This window comes from Leopardus geoffroyi, chromosome D1 (genome assembly GCF_018350155.1).
Source record: "Leopardus geoffroyi isolate Oge1 chromosome D1, O.geoffroyi_Oge1_pat1.0, whole genome shotgun sequence".
NCBI lineage: Eukaryota > Metazoa > Chordata > Mammalia > Carnivora > Felidae > Leopardus > Leopardus geoffroyi.
The window spans coordinates 31,125,813-31,138,524 of NC_059329.1; the positions used below are offsets into that span (position 1 = coordinate 31,125,813).

The 12,712-nt window shown below is 46.1% G+C and overlaps 1 protein-coding gene across 3 annotated transcripts in view; it reads left to right on the plus strand.

The window, feature by feature from the left end:
- LOC123600972 (beta-galactosidase-1-like protein 2) overlaps positions 1–12,712 on the plus strand; it is a 49,628-nt gene that overhangs the window by 34,893 nt on the left and 2,023 nt on the right. For all 3 annotated transcript variants that reach the window (XM_045483533.1, XM_045483534.1, XM_045483535.1), the window contains 9 exons: positions 2,146–2,216; positions 5,303–5,387; positions 7,464–7,601; positions 8,163–8,243; positions 8,644–8,750; positions 9,403–9,543; positions 9,839–9,910; positions 10,160–10,238; positions 12,404–12,491. In XM_045483533.1, coding sequence (XP_045339489.1) covers positions 2,146–2,216; positions 5,303–5,387; positions 7,464–7,601; positions 8,163–8,243; positions 8,644–8,750; positions 9,403–9,543; positions 9,839–9,910; positions 10,160–10,238; positions 12,404–12,491 — 862 coding nt within the window. The remainder of the gene's footprint in view (positions 1–2,145; positions 2,217–5,302; positions 5,388–7,463; positions 7,602–8,162; positions 8,244–8,643; positions 8,751–9,402; positions 9,544–9,838; positions 9,911–10,159; positions 10,239–12,403; positions 12,492–12,712) is intronic.

Sequence of the window (12,712 nt, forward strand, 5' to 3'; positions counted from 1 at the left end):
ACAGTCTCTTATGCTTTGGCTCTCTCCCACTCTAACCTCTTTTTTTTTTTTTTTTTTTTTTTCCTTTTTTCCTCCCCCTCCCCCATGGGTTCCTGTTACGTTTCTCAGGGTCCGCATAGGGGCACTTGTACCCCAATGTTCATAGCAGCACTCTCAACAATAGCCAAATTATGGAAAGAGCCTAAATGTCCATCAACTGATGAATGGATAAGGACATACTTTTTAAATGGACAGTATCTTTCTTACCTTGCTTTGAGGATGTGCTACTTTTTTTTTTTTTTTTAATACTTAACAGTTCTGCTCAATCTTCCACGAGGGGATTTTTCTCAATTGTTTGGCTCTTGTCTGAGCAGTTGAAGGAGGAGGCACTGAACAGCCACATGGCAATGAGTGCCAGGAGAGGCTGGGGCAGGGGTTGGGCCGGGGTGTGCTATTTAAAGGATGGAAGCCTTTAAATGTCAGTGTTTGGAGATAATCTCTTTAGCGCTTTTAAGTGTTTCCAGTGAAGAATCCTTTGATCTGTTGCTGGAGTCAGGCAGGAGGAATGGGCAGGAATCCCCTGACTGAGATGGCCCTTATGCCCCACTGCAAACCTCTCCACACTCTGCTGCACAGATCCCTCCAAGCCTGGAGACACTCGGGCTCAGCTTTTCCAGAGAGTGTGGTCCCCTGGGGTTGGGCACCAGTGGGGAAGCAGCTGGGGAAGAGGCTTGAGGAGTGTGTAAGGCAGGGGACAGAGATGTCCTCCGGCTGCATGGTGTCTGGGACGTCAGGTAAGTCCTTGGCTGGAAGTGGGGAGTGGTCGAAACTTCTAACACTCTCCTAGGCCATTTACTGACCCGCTGCCCTTTGCAGTCTTCTGAGATTTTCTTGAAACTTCCTCTCTGCTTTGTCTTCTCTTCAGGTCTTGTTTTTTACAAACTTCTACTTTTGCATTCCTTCATTTTTATTTTAGTGGAGTTTGAGGAAGGCTAGCAATAGTTGTTATGTTCAGTTAGCCATGCTAATCCTGTTCACTTCTGAGATTTTTGCCTGCTCAGTTTCAGACGGGCTTCTCGTCTTCAAGGTTTCTCCTTTACGTGACGAGGGGTCTCGATATAGAGTCTTATCCAGTAGATTGCTGGAGGATGGTGACATCCAAGGACAATGGGTCAGTGTCAGATGGGCCTGGGATTGTAGCCCTAGTCTGCTGCTCACCAATTGTGTGACCTTGAAGCAAATGTTTTAATCTCTTAGAGCCTCAGCTATTGTTTATTTTTAATCACTGGTAATCAGTGGCTTATGTCCAACAGGATAGTGTCAGGGTAGCCAGCTTGGCAGGCTGGCCCAGTCTCTGTCATGTATTCCCAGACCCACTGGAGCTAAGACCAAGCCCAGTGCCTCTGAGTCCTACTGTCCAGGTGGACAACAGGCAGGAAGGCAAGGAGCCTCAGAGCCAAGTTCTGCAGCTGGGGTAGGCCAAAGGGTCTATGGCCACAAGCCAAATGTAGCACATCTTTCTCCAGCATACCTTTCACTGGTGCCATTTATTATTATTTTTAAATGTTTATTTGTTTGTAGAGAGAATGCCAAGCAGGCTCTGAGCTGTCAGTGCAGAGCCCGATGCAGGGCTCGAACACGTGAACCATGAGATCATGACCTGAGCCAAAATCAAGAGTTGGACGCTTAACCAACAAAGTCACCCAAGCACCCCTCACTGGTGCCATTTAAAATATAATTTTAAATTATAGAATGGACACATTATGGAATAGAATACAAAATTAGTGCTCATCTAAGGAATAAAAGAGGAGTTTTCATTTAGATCATCACCTTGCACTAGATACTTGAGGTGCAAAATAAACATCAGACTCTCGGCTCCTCCAAAAGAATAACAGAAATGCACACTCTCATTGTAAAAATTACATTAATCAAGAACAGATGTCTCATGAGTGACTGTCCTGTAAGCTCTGTGCTGAGTGGTAGAGTTTCCAAGATGAATAAGATAAATCTCCTGACATCACAGGAACTTAACTCTAATTGGAGATGGGAAACAATGTCAAGATTAGTTAATTTATTTTGCTGATGAATTGGGAAAGGTTATGGTTAATTCAGAATGTCTCCCTGGCTTTAAGACAATCCTTTCTCTTTTCTGCTTGCCGTTCACAGTGCTGGCCACCATCAACTTGCAGTCACAGCATGAGTTGCAGTTATTAACCAACTTTCTCTTAAGTGTCCAGGTAAGTCTGGCCCAGGAGCAGCTGCCTGCTCTGCTTGGCATGAGTGTAGGAAGTTTTAGAGTCAAGTAGAACCTCTGTCAGGAAGTGTGCGGTGTTTTGGGGTACCTGCAGCTATGCCCAGGGCTCTGGAACAGGGGAAGAAGGACTCAGGACTCGCTCAGCCTTTCATCTCACAGACATCCTGTTGCACTGTGGCTCCTAACCCCTGTTGTCCTCATGTTGCCACACCCCCAGTCAGAATAACAGTGTAGAAGTGGAGAAGTTTCTCTGAGTTGTTGCTATATAGACTGATGCATGAATGTGGTTTCCTGCCTCTTGAGAAAGGGGCCCTTTTTGGAGCTCTAGGCTCAGTTTGCTCATAGAAGCTCTGGACTAGAATTTTGTGGACTCCACAAAAATGCTTTCCTGTCCTGTACTGTGTGTCTGACCTTAACCTGTAGGTTTCTAGGCCTAGAAAGATTATTTCATCAGCAGGATGGGAGGCCTGAGCCATTCCAGGTCAGAGGAGAAAAGAGTTTCTAACTATAAGTCCACATCTCTCAAGTTGATGGGAATTTACAGTTAAATCCTATTCTGATTGATTTCTCTTCTCTAGAATTCATGTGTCTGTCTTTCCTAAGGAGGCAGATGGAATCTGGCCATGGCCCATTCATAGAGCTGAGGCCCCATCTCTCACTATGTCTTACTGAAGGGTGTGAATGCTCCAAATTGTCACCACCTATTAGATGTAGGCATTGATCCCAGGCCTAGTGTGGAGCTGTTGGAGTGTTCATATCACTCGTGAATAGGTGCCCACAGAGATGGTAGGGCTGTTCTCCATCCCACCTGTTTGTTCGGTAGAGCAGAAGTAGCATCCGAAGGCACATCCATCTGAAGTCACCATGGAAGTGTGAAGCCGTGGAAGATGAGGGCTGCCCATGTGTATGATGTGGCTACTACTTGAGTTTAGAGGGACAAATGGAATGCGAAGGGATGGGGCAGGATGGGAACTGACCCCAGGGAGATTTTGTTAGGCTGATCAGGGGAGAGACAGTAGGTCTGGGTGGGCCTGGGTCCAGACCCTTTCTCCTTTCCTTCCTTCCTCCAGTGTTCACTGAGTGTCTGCTCTGCATGTAGAGTGTGGTTAGGCTCTCTTACCCTGAAGTAACTAAGATAGTAGGGTCTGTGTCCTCATGGGGTTTGTGACCTACCTATGGAAATATGTGTCCAATAAACAGTTCCCCAGCAACTGAGTAGGATTGTGCTTGAGTGCTGTCCAAGGCAGGTATAGCATTTTGTGAGCTTCCCCTCTGCCCACTCTGTAGTGTGATCTCTCTGTGCTTTTCTTTCCTCTTCTGTGAAGTGTGAATGATGGTAGTATCTTCTCATAGGGTTGAGGATCAAATGAGGTAATATTTGGAAAGCAGCTGGGATAGCAAGGCTTCATGTTGGCTCCTTTCTAGTCATCCTTAGAGAGGGGCCCCACACCTGTGCACCCAGGCCAGGTCATCCTGCTGACAGACTGGTACTGCCAATGGCCTTTGTGTCCACAGTTCAGGGATGTCTGTTTTCCTCAAGGAAGAGGACTTAGATCAAAGTCTGCTTTGAATACTCAAACAGGATAGTTCCAGCTCTGCTTACTTTGGGATGTCAAAACCTTGCTGGGTCCTCATGTCCATGTCCAGTGATGGTTTCTTGAGCTCTTCCCAAGTGCTAGGCATCATGTGCTGAAGGCTGTACATGTAATATCTCATTTAATTCTCCCAGTAACCAGGTGAGCTGTCTCCTCATTTTACAGTTAAGGGCACAGATTTATAGAACAAATAGAGCACCCAGTAAGTGACTGGTGAGGGAGTATAGCACAGTTGACTGAGGCAGAGTTCTAGCTCTTCACCACATTGTGTGGGGCAGTGACCTGGGCCACTGGTAGATACCCCCATACCTTGGCCCTGGCACACTCAAGTTGGGAAATCCCTTCCTGGCACTGGAGACTATTGACATATGACACTTGGAATCTACTTCTCCCTTAGTGACTTAAACATGGTATAGTGTATCCCCTTCTTGGGAGGGAGACAGCTGTAAAGACAACCAAAACACCAGTCTTGCTAAAAAAATTGTTGTGACTACTTTGACCTTTACTCTGGTGGGGTTGATATCTTCTACTCATAAGATAATAAATCTACCCCATCACTCTGGACCAGATTTTGTTGCTCTGTATGTGTTGTCCTCTAAATGTAAGGCCATCACTAACAGAGAAAGTACTTGATAAATGAGGATGAATGAGGAAGGATCTCTAGTAGGAAACCTGAAACAGCAGCAAATTAGTCCTTACACCTCCCTCAGATGCTCTGGTTCTTCTGAAAACATGGCAGAATAAAGCATGGCTCTGGGAATGATTTCTGCTTCCTGGGGACAATCCCATGCGAAAGTCAGTACTCTGAGGTAATATTAAAGACTTAATTGTTATTGAACTTCCTAGCCAAGGTGTGAAGCCAATTATTATGGCTGCAGCGCCTGAACTGTGAATAAGTGTGCTATATAGTGCTCTGATTTTCTTGTCCAGTTTTACACTTTTGTTTAAGCTAGATCTCAAGAAAGGGCCCACTCTATAGCCCTCTGACTCTTCCAGCACCTGAGGGGTCTGCATCATCGGCGTGCCCTTCAGAAATGGAATTATCCTGATATAACATTCTCCTTCCCCGAGAGAGGATAGGCAAAGGTTGGCTTGGCCTGGAAAGCAAACCAATGTAGGAAAAGACTCTCGGAGCACATGCTGAATTCTAATGCAGACTAACATTGAACACACATTTCTGTGTTTTCTCACTAGCACCGTATGCAACATTAAAACCACATTAAGGCAGCAGGGTCTCCTGCATCAACTGTGTTAGTTCGTTCCACTTTCCACCTGAAGTATGGAGGCCACATGTGGAGATTCAGCTGGTGCTCGTGCATTTGGTCCTCACCTGTGCTCTGCTTTTGATAGACCTTAAGTCAAGGAGTGTGTGGCCAGGGATGAGTTGGGAGGGCCGAGGGGCTAGGATTTCCCTGAAGGAAGAGCTCTCCTCTGCCTCTTTTGGCCAGCTAACTTCTCATTTTGTGGTGTCCAGAGGGTTCAGCCCAAAATGGTGATGGAGTACTGGACCGGGTGGTTTGACTCGTGGGGAGGCCCACACAACATCCTGGATTCTTCTGGTGAGTGCTTTACGGTACCTATATCCACCATGTATATTGACCTACAAAGTAAAAATCAGTTCCAAATAACCTGCTAATTGATGTAAATAAGCTGTAGGGTGCAAGGCTCCTTGGATTATCTGCATGTAATAGTCAGATCTTGATAGTCCAGAGTCATTTGTCTTGACATTTAAAGAGAATGGTAGGACTTTTAACAGTACTTTATCATGTTTCTGTATTAGATAAATAATGTGTGCCTATTGCAAACATCCTGCAAATACAGAAAATGTAGAAAGAAGAAATAAAAATCCCAGAGCCCAGAGAAAACACATGCAGTTGACTGTTGAACAATGTGCAGGTTAAGGGTGCTGACCCCCTGCACAGTTGAAAACTGGGTATAACTTTTGACTCACCCCAAATATAACTAATAGCCTGCTATTGACCAAAAACCCACTGATACCATGAACAATTGATTAACACATATTTTGTACATGGTATGTATCATATACTGTATTACAACAAAGCAAGCTAGAGGGAAGATAATGCTATTAAGAAAATCATATGGAAGAGAAAATACAGCACTGCACTATAAAAAAGTGTACATAAGTGGAGCTGCACAGCTCAAACCCATGTTGTTCAAGGGTCAGCTGTAGAGTGTGCTAGCAGTTTGCTATCTCTGTCTGCAGCCCTGTACGCACACACAGATAGAGATATGGACACATACAGTCACATCTGCTCTGTGTTACCTGCTTGTGCCAGTGACTGACACAAATGGAGAGCCTTCCACACTATTAGAGAGTCCATCACTGTTTTAAAGGATGCAAAGAACCCTGTGGTGTTGGTGATTAAAACACGATTTATTTAGCCATTCTCTTATTGATGAACACTTAGGTTGCTTCCAGTGGTTTTCGTTTTTTTAAATTTATTTTTAATTAATTTATTTTTTTTTAGATATCAGGGAGAGAGAGAGAGAGGGAGAGCGAGAGAATCTTAAGCAGGTTCCAATGCTCCGTGCAGGGCCCCTGATGAAGGACTTGATCTCATGACCCCAGGAGCATGACCTGAGCCAAATTCAAGAGTTGGATGCTCAACTCCTGAGCTCAACGCCTAAGTCACCCAGGCACCCCCCAGTGGTTTTTGTTAATTGAACACCATTGCAGTGAACATTCTTGAACATCCAGTTTTGCATACCTGGCATATTATTTTTCCTAGCTTAAGTTCCTAGCAATAGAATTGCTACATGAATGAAGTTTCAGTATACATTTCGGTATACATGTACTCTGGCAAGATGTTAGCAATTCTTACTATTATTAAACAAGAATACTTATTTCCCACAGATTCATCAATACTGAGTTTTAAAAAAAAATTAATATTTTCCAATATGATTGCCAATACGTGTGTGTGTGTGTGTGTGTGTGTGTGTGTATAAAAGTACTTGATATTTCTCCTTTGATGTTATGTTTTCACATCTTTGGCTTATTTTCTCATAGAGGTGGGATTGGGGAGGTGATCAGAATTAAACATCTCCAATTATGAGTCCAGTCTTTTGCATCTTTCCAAGTGTGAGTAATGGTTGAGAAGGGTGGAGGTAGCCCAAGCAGCACACTGTTCTGATCATAGTCATCAGGGACATGGTGGAACCGACAGCTGGAAGGCTGCAGCTCAGGGGCTGTGGTGCTGGCCCATTTCTCTTTTTTTTTTTTTTTTTTTTTTAATTTTTTTTTCAACGTTTATTTATTTTTGGGACAGAGAGAGACATCGCATGAACGGGGGAGGGGCAGAGAGAGAGGGAGACACAGAATCGGAAGCAGGCTCCAGGCTCTGAGCCATCAGCCCAGAGCCTGACACGGGGCTCGAACTCACGGACCGCGAGATCATGACCTGGCTGAAGTCGGACGCTTAACCGACTGCGCCACCCAGGCGCCCCTGGCCCATTTCTCTTCATGCCCTTCATGTTCTGTGATTGCGGTTCTAGTGGAAGCTGAAGGGCAGAGCTATGGAGTTGAATTTGATGGGGTTGGGGGATCAGAAAAGCTGAGAGGCTTGTCCCAATCTCTGACTCGCTCTGCACATCCCCTCTCTCCCCTCCTGCTGCAGAGGTTTTAAAAACAGTGTCTGCCATTCTCGATGCTGGCTCCTCCATCAACCTCTACATGTTCCATGGAGGCACAAACTTTGGCTTCATAAATGGAGCCATGCATTTTCATGACTATAAGTCTGATGTCACCAGCTATGGTAAGTAGTCCCCAACACCGGCCTTCCCTGGAACATGCCACATTTGCATGTCTGGGGCTTTTTATGGAGAATCATTTAGGGGCAGCATCTGGCACCTTTAGTGCATTCGGCTCTAGAATGCCTGGGGAAGGGATAGTTTTGTCTGGATTGTCACTTTTAAATTTCTAGAGCAGTAGGAGATGGAAGCCCATGGACATGCCTGTGAGCCTTTGGAAATGAGAGGCACAGGCAGGGTGAAGGCAGATTCTTCAATGAGGGCAGCCTCTTTAGGCCCTTGAGATGTGTGACCTCTGATTCCCTTTAGGTTGAGAGTCCACAGAAGGTAGGCAAGATGCAGGAAATTGAGGGTCATGCTATGGCCATGGCACTTTTGGTGTCACTTTATAGTATTTAGTATTTATTGTATTCTGACTGATGGCTCACATGAAAAGTGTTTTGCCTCCCAGATTACTGAGAAAAAGACCCTGCCTCTATACTCCAGCTTCTCCTTTCTCTTTTTTTCTGCTGCGGACACTGTCCTGTGATACAGGTGACAAGTGACAGTGTCCTGGTGTCTTGCAGACTACGATGCTGTGCTGACAGAGGCGGGGGATTACACAGCTAAATACTTCAAGCTCCGAAGTTTCTTTGGCTCCATCTCAGGTACCTGGCAGTCAGCAGACTTGAGCACCAATTTGGGCCCTTACTTGTGCTCTGAGACCCCTAAAGAGTTACTTCTTCACTATCCCACCTAAACCCCAGTTGATCTATGTGCAAGAATGTCCCTAGACAAGGACAGGCAAGTTTGAGAAACTGTTTTCATCATAGTTTGTGTGCTTGCAGCTTCATCTTTTCTCTGGGCGGTAAGACTCCTGAGGGTATGAGAAAGTCCCCTGCACCCCCGCCCCCACATTACCTTCCTAGTGGGAATCGGGCAGTCTAAGACTGTTTACATCTTGGCTCCAGAATAAAGGATCACACTGGGCTGTGGACAAGAGCCAGTGGCTAGGGAGGCTGGAGGAGGCAATGACTTTTTGGGATGGCCCTCTTGTCTGTGTTGCAGGTGTTCCTCTCCCTCCCCAGCCTGACCTTCTTCCCAAGATTGCATATGAGCCCTTGAGCCTGAATTTTTACCTGTCACTGTGGGACGCCCTGCAGTACATGGAGGAGGTGAGTGCAGCAGGGTAGAGAAGCCAGGGCAGTTGCTAGGTGGGCAAGCAGGGCTGTGGAGGGGTAAAAAATGCTTGATAGCTTTGAGGTCTGTTTTATGACGTTAGAGCTCAGAGTTAAGAGAACAGACTTTTGCTAGGGTATGAAGTGGGAAGGAACAAAAAGAACTTGAAGAAAAACTGGGTAACACAGTAGGAAGTCTTTTTCTCCAGCCTGGGTGGACAGAGAGGAGGTGAGGAGGCCTGTGAGTGGGCTCTATCCCTCTCTGAGAATAGGGTGCACCCTGGAGCTGACTCAGGGGGGTGCTGTGATGCAGAAATGGTGGCGGTTTGAAAGGCCACAGGTCTGATACATTGCTGGGATTCATTCCATTGCCTTCACACACACGCGTGACCCTGGATAGCCATGGGTTAATGTGATAAGTCAAAATCAGAACTTTGGAGGTTGGAGAACCAGTTGGCAGGACTGGCTCCCCATGTTTGTGTAATGAGAAGTCAAACTAGTAGAAAAGGCTAGAGGGCCCCTTGCCCCACAGCCAGCCCCAGGTAGGATCTGTCTGCTACTCCACACTCCCCGAGAAGACTCAGGATGAAATTTGTGCCTCTTTTCTCCTCTGCCTAGTCTGCATCTTTCCCAACTCTTCTCTCTACAGCCAGTCAATTCTGAAAAACCAGTCAATATGGAGAACCTGCCAATAAACAATGGAAATGGACAGTCATTTGGGTACACTCTGTATGAGACTACCATTGCTTCATCAGGTGTCCTTAGTGGTCTTGTGCGTGACCGGGGACAGGTAGGAATGTCTTCTCTTAATTCCTGTGACCTTGTAGTCATCCAGCCCTACCATATACATCTGACTCTCTCTCCTGAGTCCTCATGTATCTGCCTGGTACCAGTGTGTAGAAATGGCCCATCATTGTCTTTTTCAACTACAATCATGGGCTAATGCCCATTTTTCCTCCTATGCCTGGCTAACACCCATATTCACCACACACACATAATATTACCCCTTTCTTTGCTTAGCAGAAATTCCTCTTATGCCACTCTCCTGTGGACCCATGGATGCTTTCTGTCTGTTCCTTTGGCAGGTATTTGTGAACACAGTGTCTATAGGATTCTTGGACTATGAAAAGAAGAAGATCGTTATTCCCTTGATCCAGGTTTGTTATTCTGGGGAGCTGGGTAATGGCTAGCACCAGCTGCTTCCTGAATAGGTTTGGTGGGAGTCAAAGAGGAAGACCTAGAAGATGGGAGCCTTCTTAATCACAGAGCTGCTGATGGCAAGAAGAGAAGAGCATTGGTATCTGATCACCCCCATCCTCAGAGTTCAGGGAATAATTGGGGTTCCATAAAGAAATCTTGTGGCTGGGTAATCAGGCAGTCATCATCAACCACTATGTTCCTGGCAGGGTTACACCAGGCTGAGGATCTTGGTGGAGAATCGTGGGCGAGTCAACTACGGGGATAATATTGATGACCAGCGCAAAGGTGGGTCATAGCATGTGCTAAGAGAAGAGCTTCTAGTGCTTAGCAGTGCCTGGCTATATTTTCTTCATACCAGCATGCCAGCAGTTCATGGAGGCTGACTCTCATGAGGTAGAGTCATTGTAGCCCATTGTAGCCCTTTGGAGGGAGCCCATTGTGGAAACCCATTGAAGGCAGGTGGGTCATGGAGGCCCATTGGAAGGAAGAGGTTTGTAGAGTCCTATTGGAGACAGGTGGGTTGCAGAGGGCCATTGGAGGGAGCTGAGTCATGGAGGCCCACTGGAGGGAGGTGGATGTGGGCCTGAAAGTCCCACCTGGGTTCTGACCTCTTTCCTATGCATGTTGTCCACATGTCCATGGTGAACACACAGGAAACACTGAGCCAGCCTTTCCACATCTCTCTGGGCTGCAGTCTGCTTTATCAGGGGATAATCTGCTTGGCGTGGGGTGGGGGTGGTGAGACTTAAGGAAGGGGATCCCCAGAAATCGAAAAATGGCATAGGACCCTTGCCTTCTTGAATCTTCACACTCAATTTCTTTTCTTGATCCACATTGGAAATCCATTGATGATCTCATTTGTGGTGGGGAGGAGGAGTTAGTACATACAGTAAACAAATGCTCTTGATAGTATGCTCCCCTAGGAATATTTTACCAATTCATGTTATTTTTCCTGGGTTGTTTGTTTGTTTTTTGAAAGAGGCTGAGAGAGGTAGGGGAGGGGCAGAAGGAGAGAGAGAATCCCAAGCAGGCTCCATGCCTGGCATGGAACCTGACGTGGGCTTGATCTCATGACTGTCAGATCATGACCTGAGCCGAAATCAAGAGTCGGATTCTCAGCAAACTGAGCCACCCAGATGCCTCTATTTTTCCTGGTCTTCTAAACCTTCTATGCTTAAATGTGCCTCTTCCTTTTCATCTGTCAAAATGTGGGTGGTTTCATGTAAGTTGTGACATAAGAATTCAGACAAATAAATCCTACTACTGTAAGGGACACTGGTGACCTCCCAACTCTCATGGGTGTTTGCCTTTGTAATGAGGAAGTTTGTGCATCCCTTCCCTGCCTGCCAGGGAAGCACTGTGGCCCAGCCATTGGGGGCTTCTTGGGTCCTGGGGATTGACCCTCTCTGGATAGGCCTCACAGTTGCTTCTAGCATTGTCCAGGCTTACCTTCCTTTTCCCCTAAGCAATCCCCCCAGTGTTACTCTCTGGATCTCAGCTTCTTCCTCCAAGGAGCTCCATCTCCAGGCCCATCTTCACTTCCTTTGCTCTCCTGGGGCAGGAAGGGATTGCCAGCATGACCCTGTTCCCAGTCTTTGCCTCCCAGGTCCCTGATTAAGATGTGCCTTGGACTCTCACTGTGGAGTTCTTACCCCTGGAGCAGTTCAGTGTTTTTAAGTCATAGACCTACCCCCACATACACCTGTACCTGCAATTTAAGAGTCCACAGGCTCCATGGAACCTGTTTACAGTCCCTAGCCTATTCACAATCCTTCTTCAGAAACTCAGCAGCTCCATGATTATGAGGACCTTGGAAGCTGCTCCAGGACCAACATCGATGGCTCCTCCCCCCAGGCACTAGTTAATCACTATGCAAAAGTGTGCATGGGTCCTCAGACTCAGATGCCCAAATCATATTGCCATCTGTTCACAATTCAAATACTTAAACAATATATCCTTAATCCTAGGCCATATAGAAGATTTCTGGCTGAGTTATTAGGTCTGTTTAGTTTGGGACACCACTGAATCTGACCTTGAAGCTAAGTTAGAACTGTTGTGACCTCTTGATCATTTGCCCACTGGGCTTCATTTTATTGTGTTGGAATTCTCATACCCAAAAGGGAGTTTCCCCTTCAGAGAGAGACCAGAGACTGTTCTCACCCTATGAGATTCTCAGCTCTGTCATTGCCCTTAGATGTACTCTTCCATGCAAGTCCCAGAGAAGGCCTGGCAAATATTGCTATTACTAACTCTTCTCTCCTTTGGGATTTCTAGAGGAGGTTTTATACCACGTGAAGAGCTCTGTAGTATATACTGTAGGGAGTATATACTTCTGGAGGAATTTTCACTTGAACTTTCCAGAAACTCTCCATGTATGTACTGGGCCTTAGCTGGGTCAGCTGTGCCCCTTCCTTTGGCCTTATTCATGTTTCCTTGATTTCTTCCAACAGGTTTAATTGGAAATATCTATCTGAATGATTCTCCCTTGAAAAAATTCAGAATCTACAGCTTGGATATGAAAAAGAGCTTCTTTCAGAGGTGAGTCCTGACCCCATGAAGTGTGTGTACCCATGGATAACATGTAATAAGAGCCAGGAAGGCCCTGCTCTGGCCTAGCTCTTCCCAATCACGTGTAAACAGACCCAGAGCCCAGAGCAGCTTGCTCAGGGTAGGGGCAGTACCAACGCTAAAGACTGGGGAATTTCCATGATATGCTGGTTAACAGGTGGTGAAAATTTGGGATGCCTTGGTGATTGAGT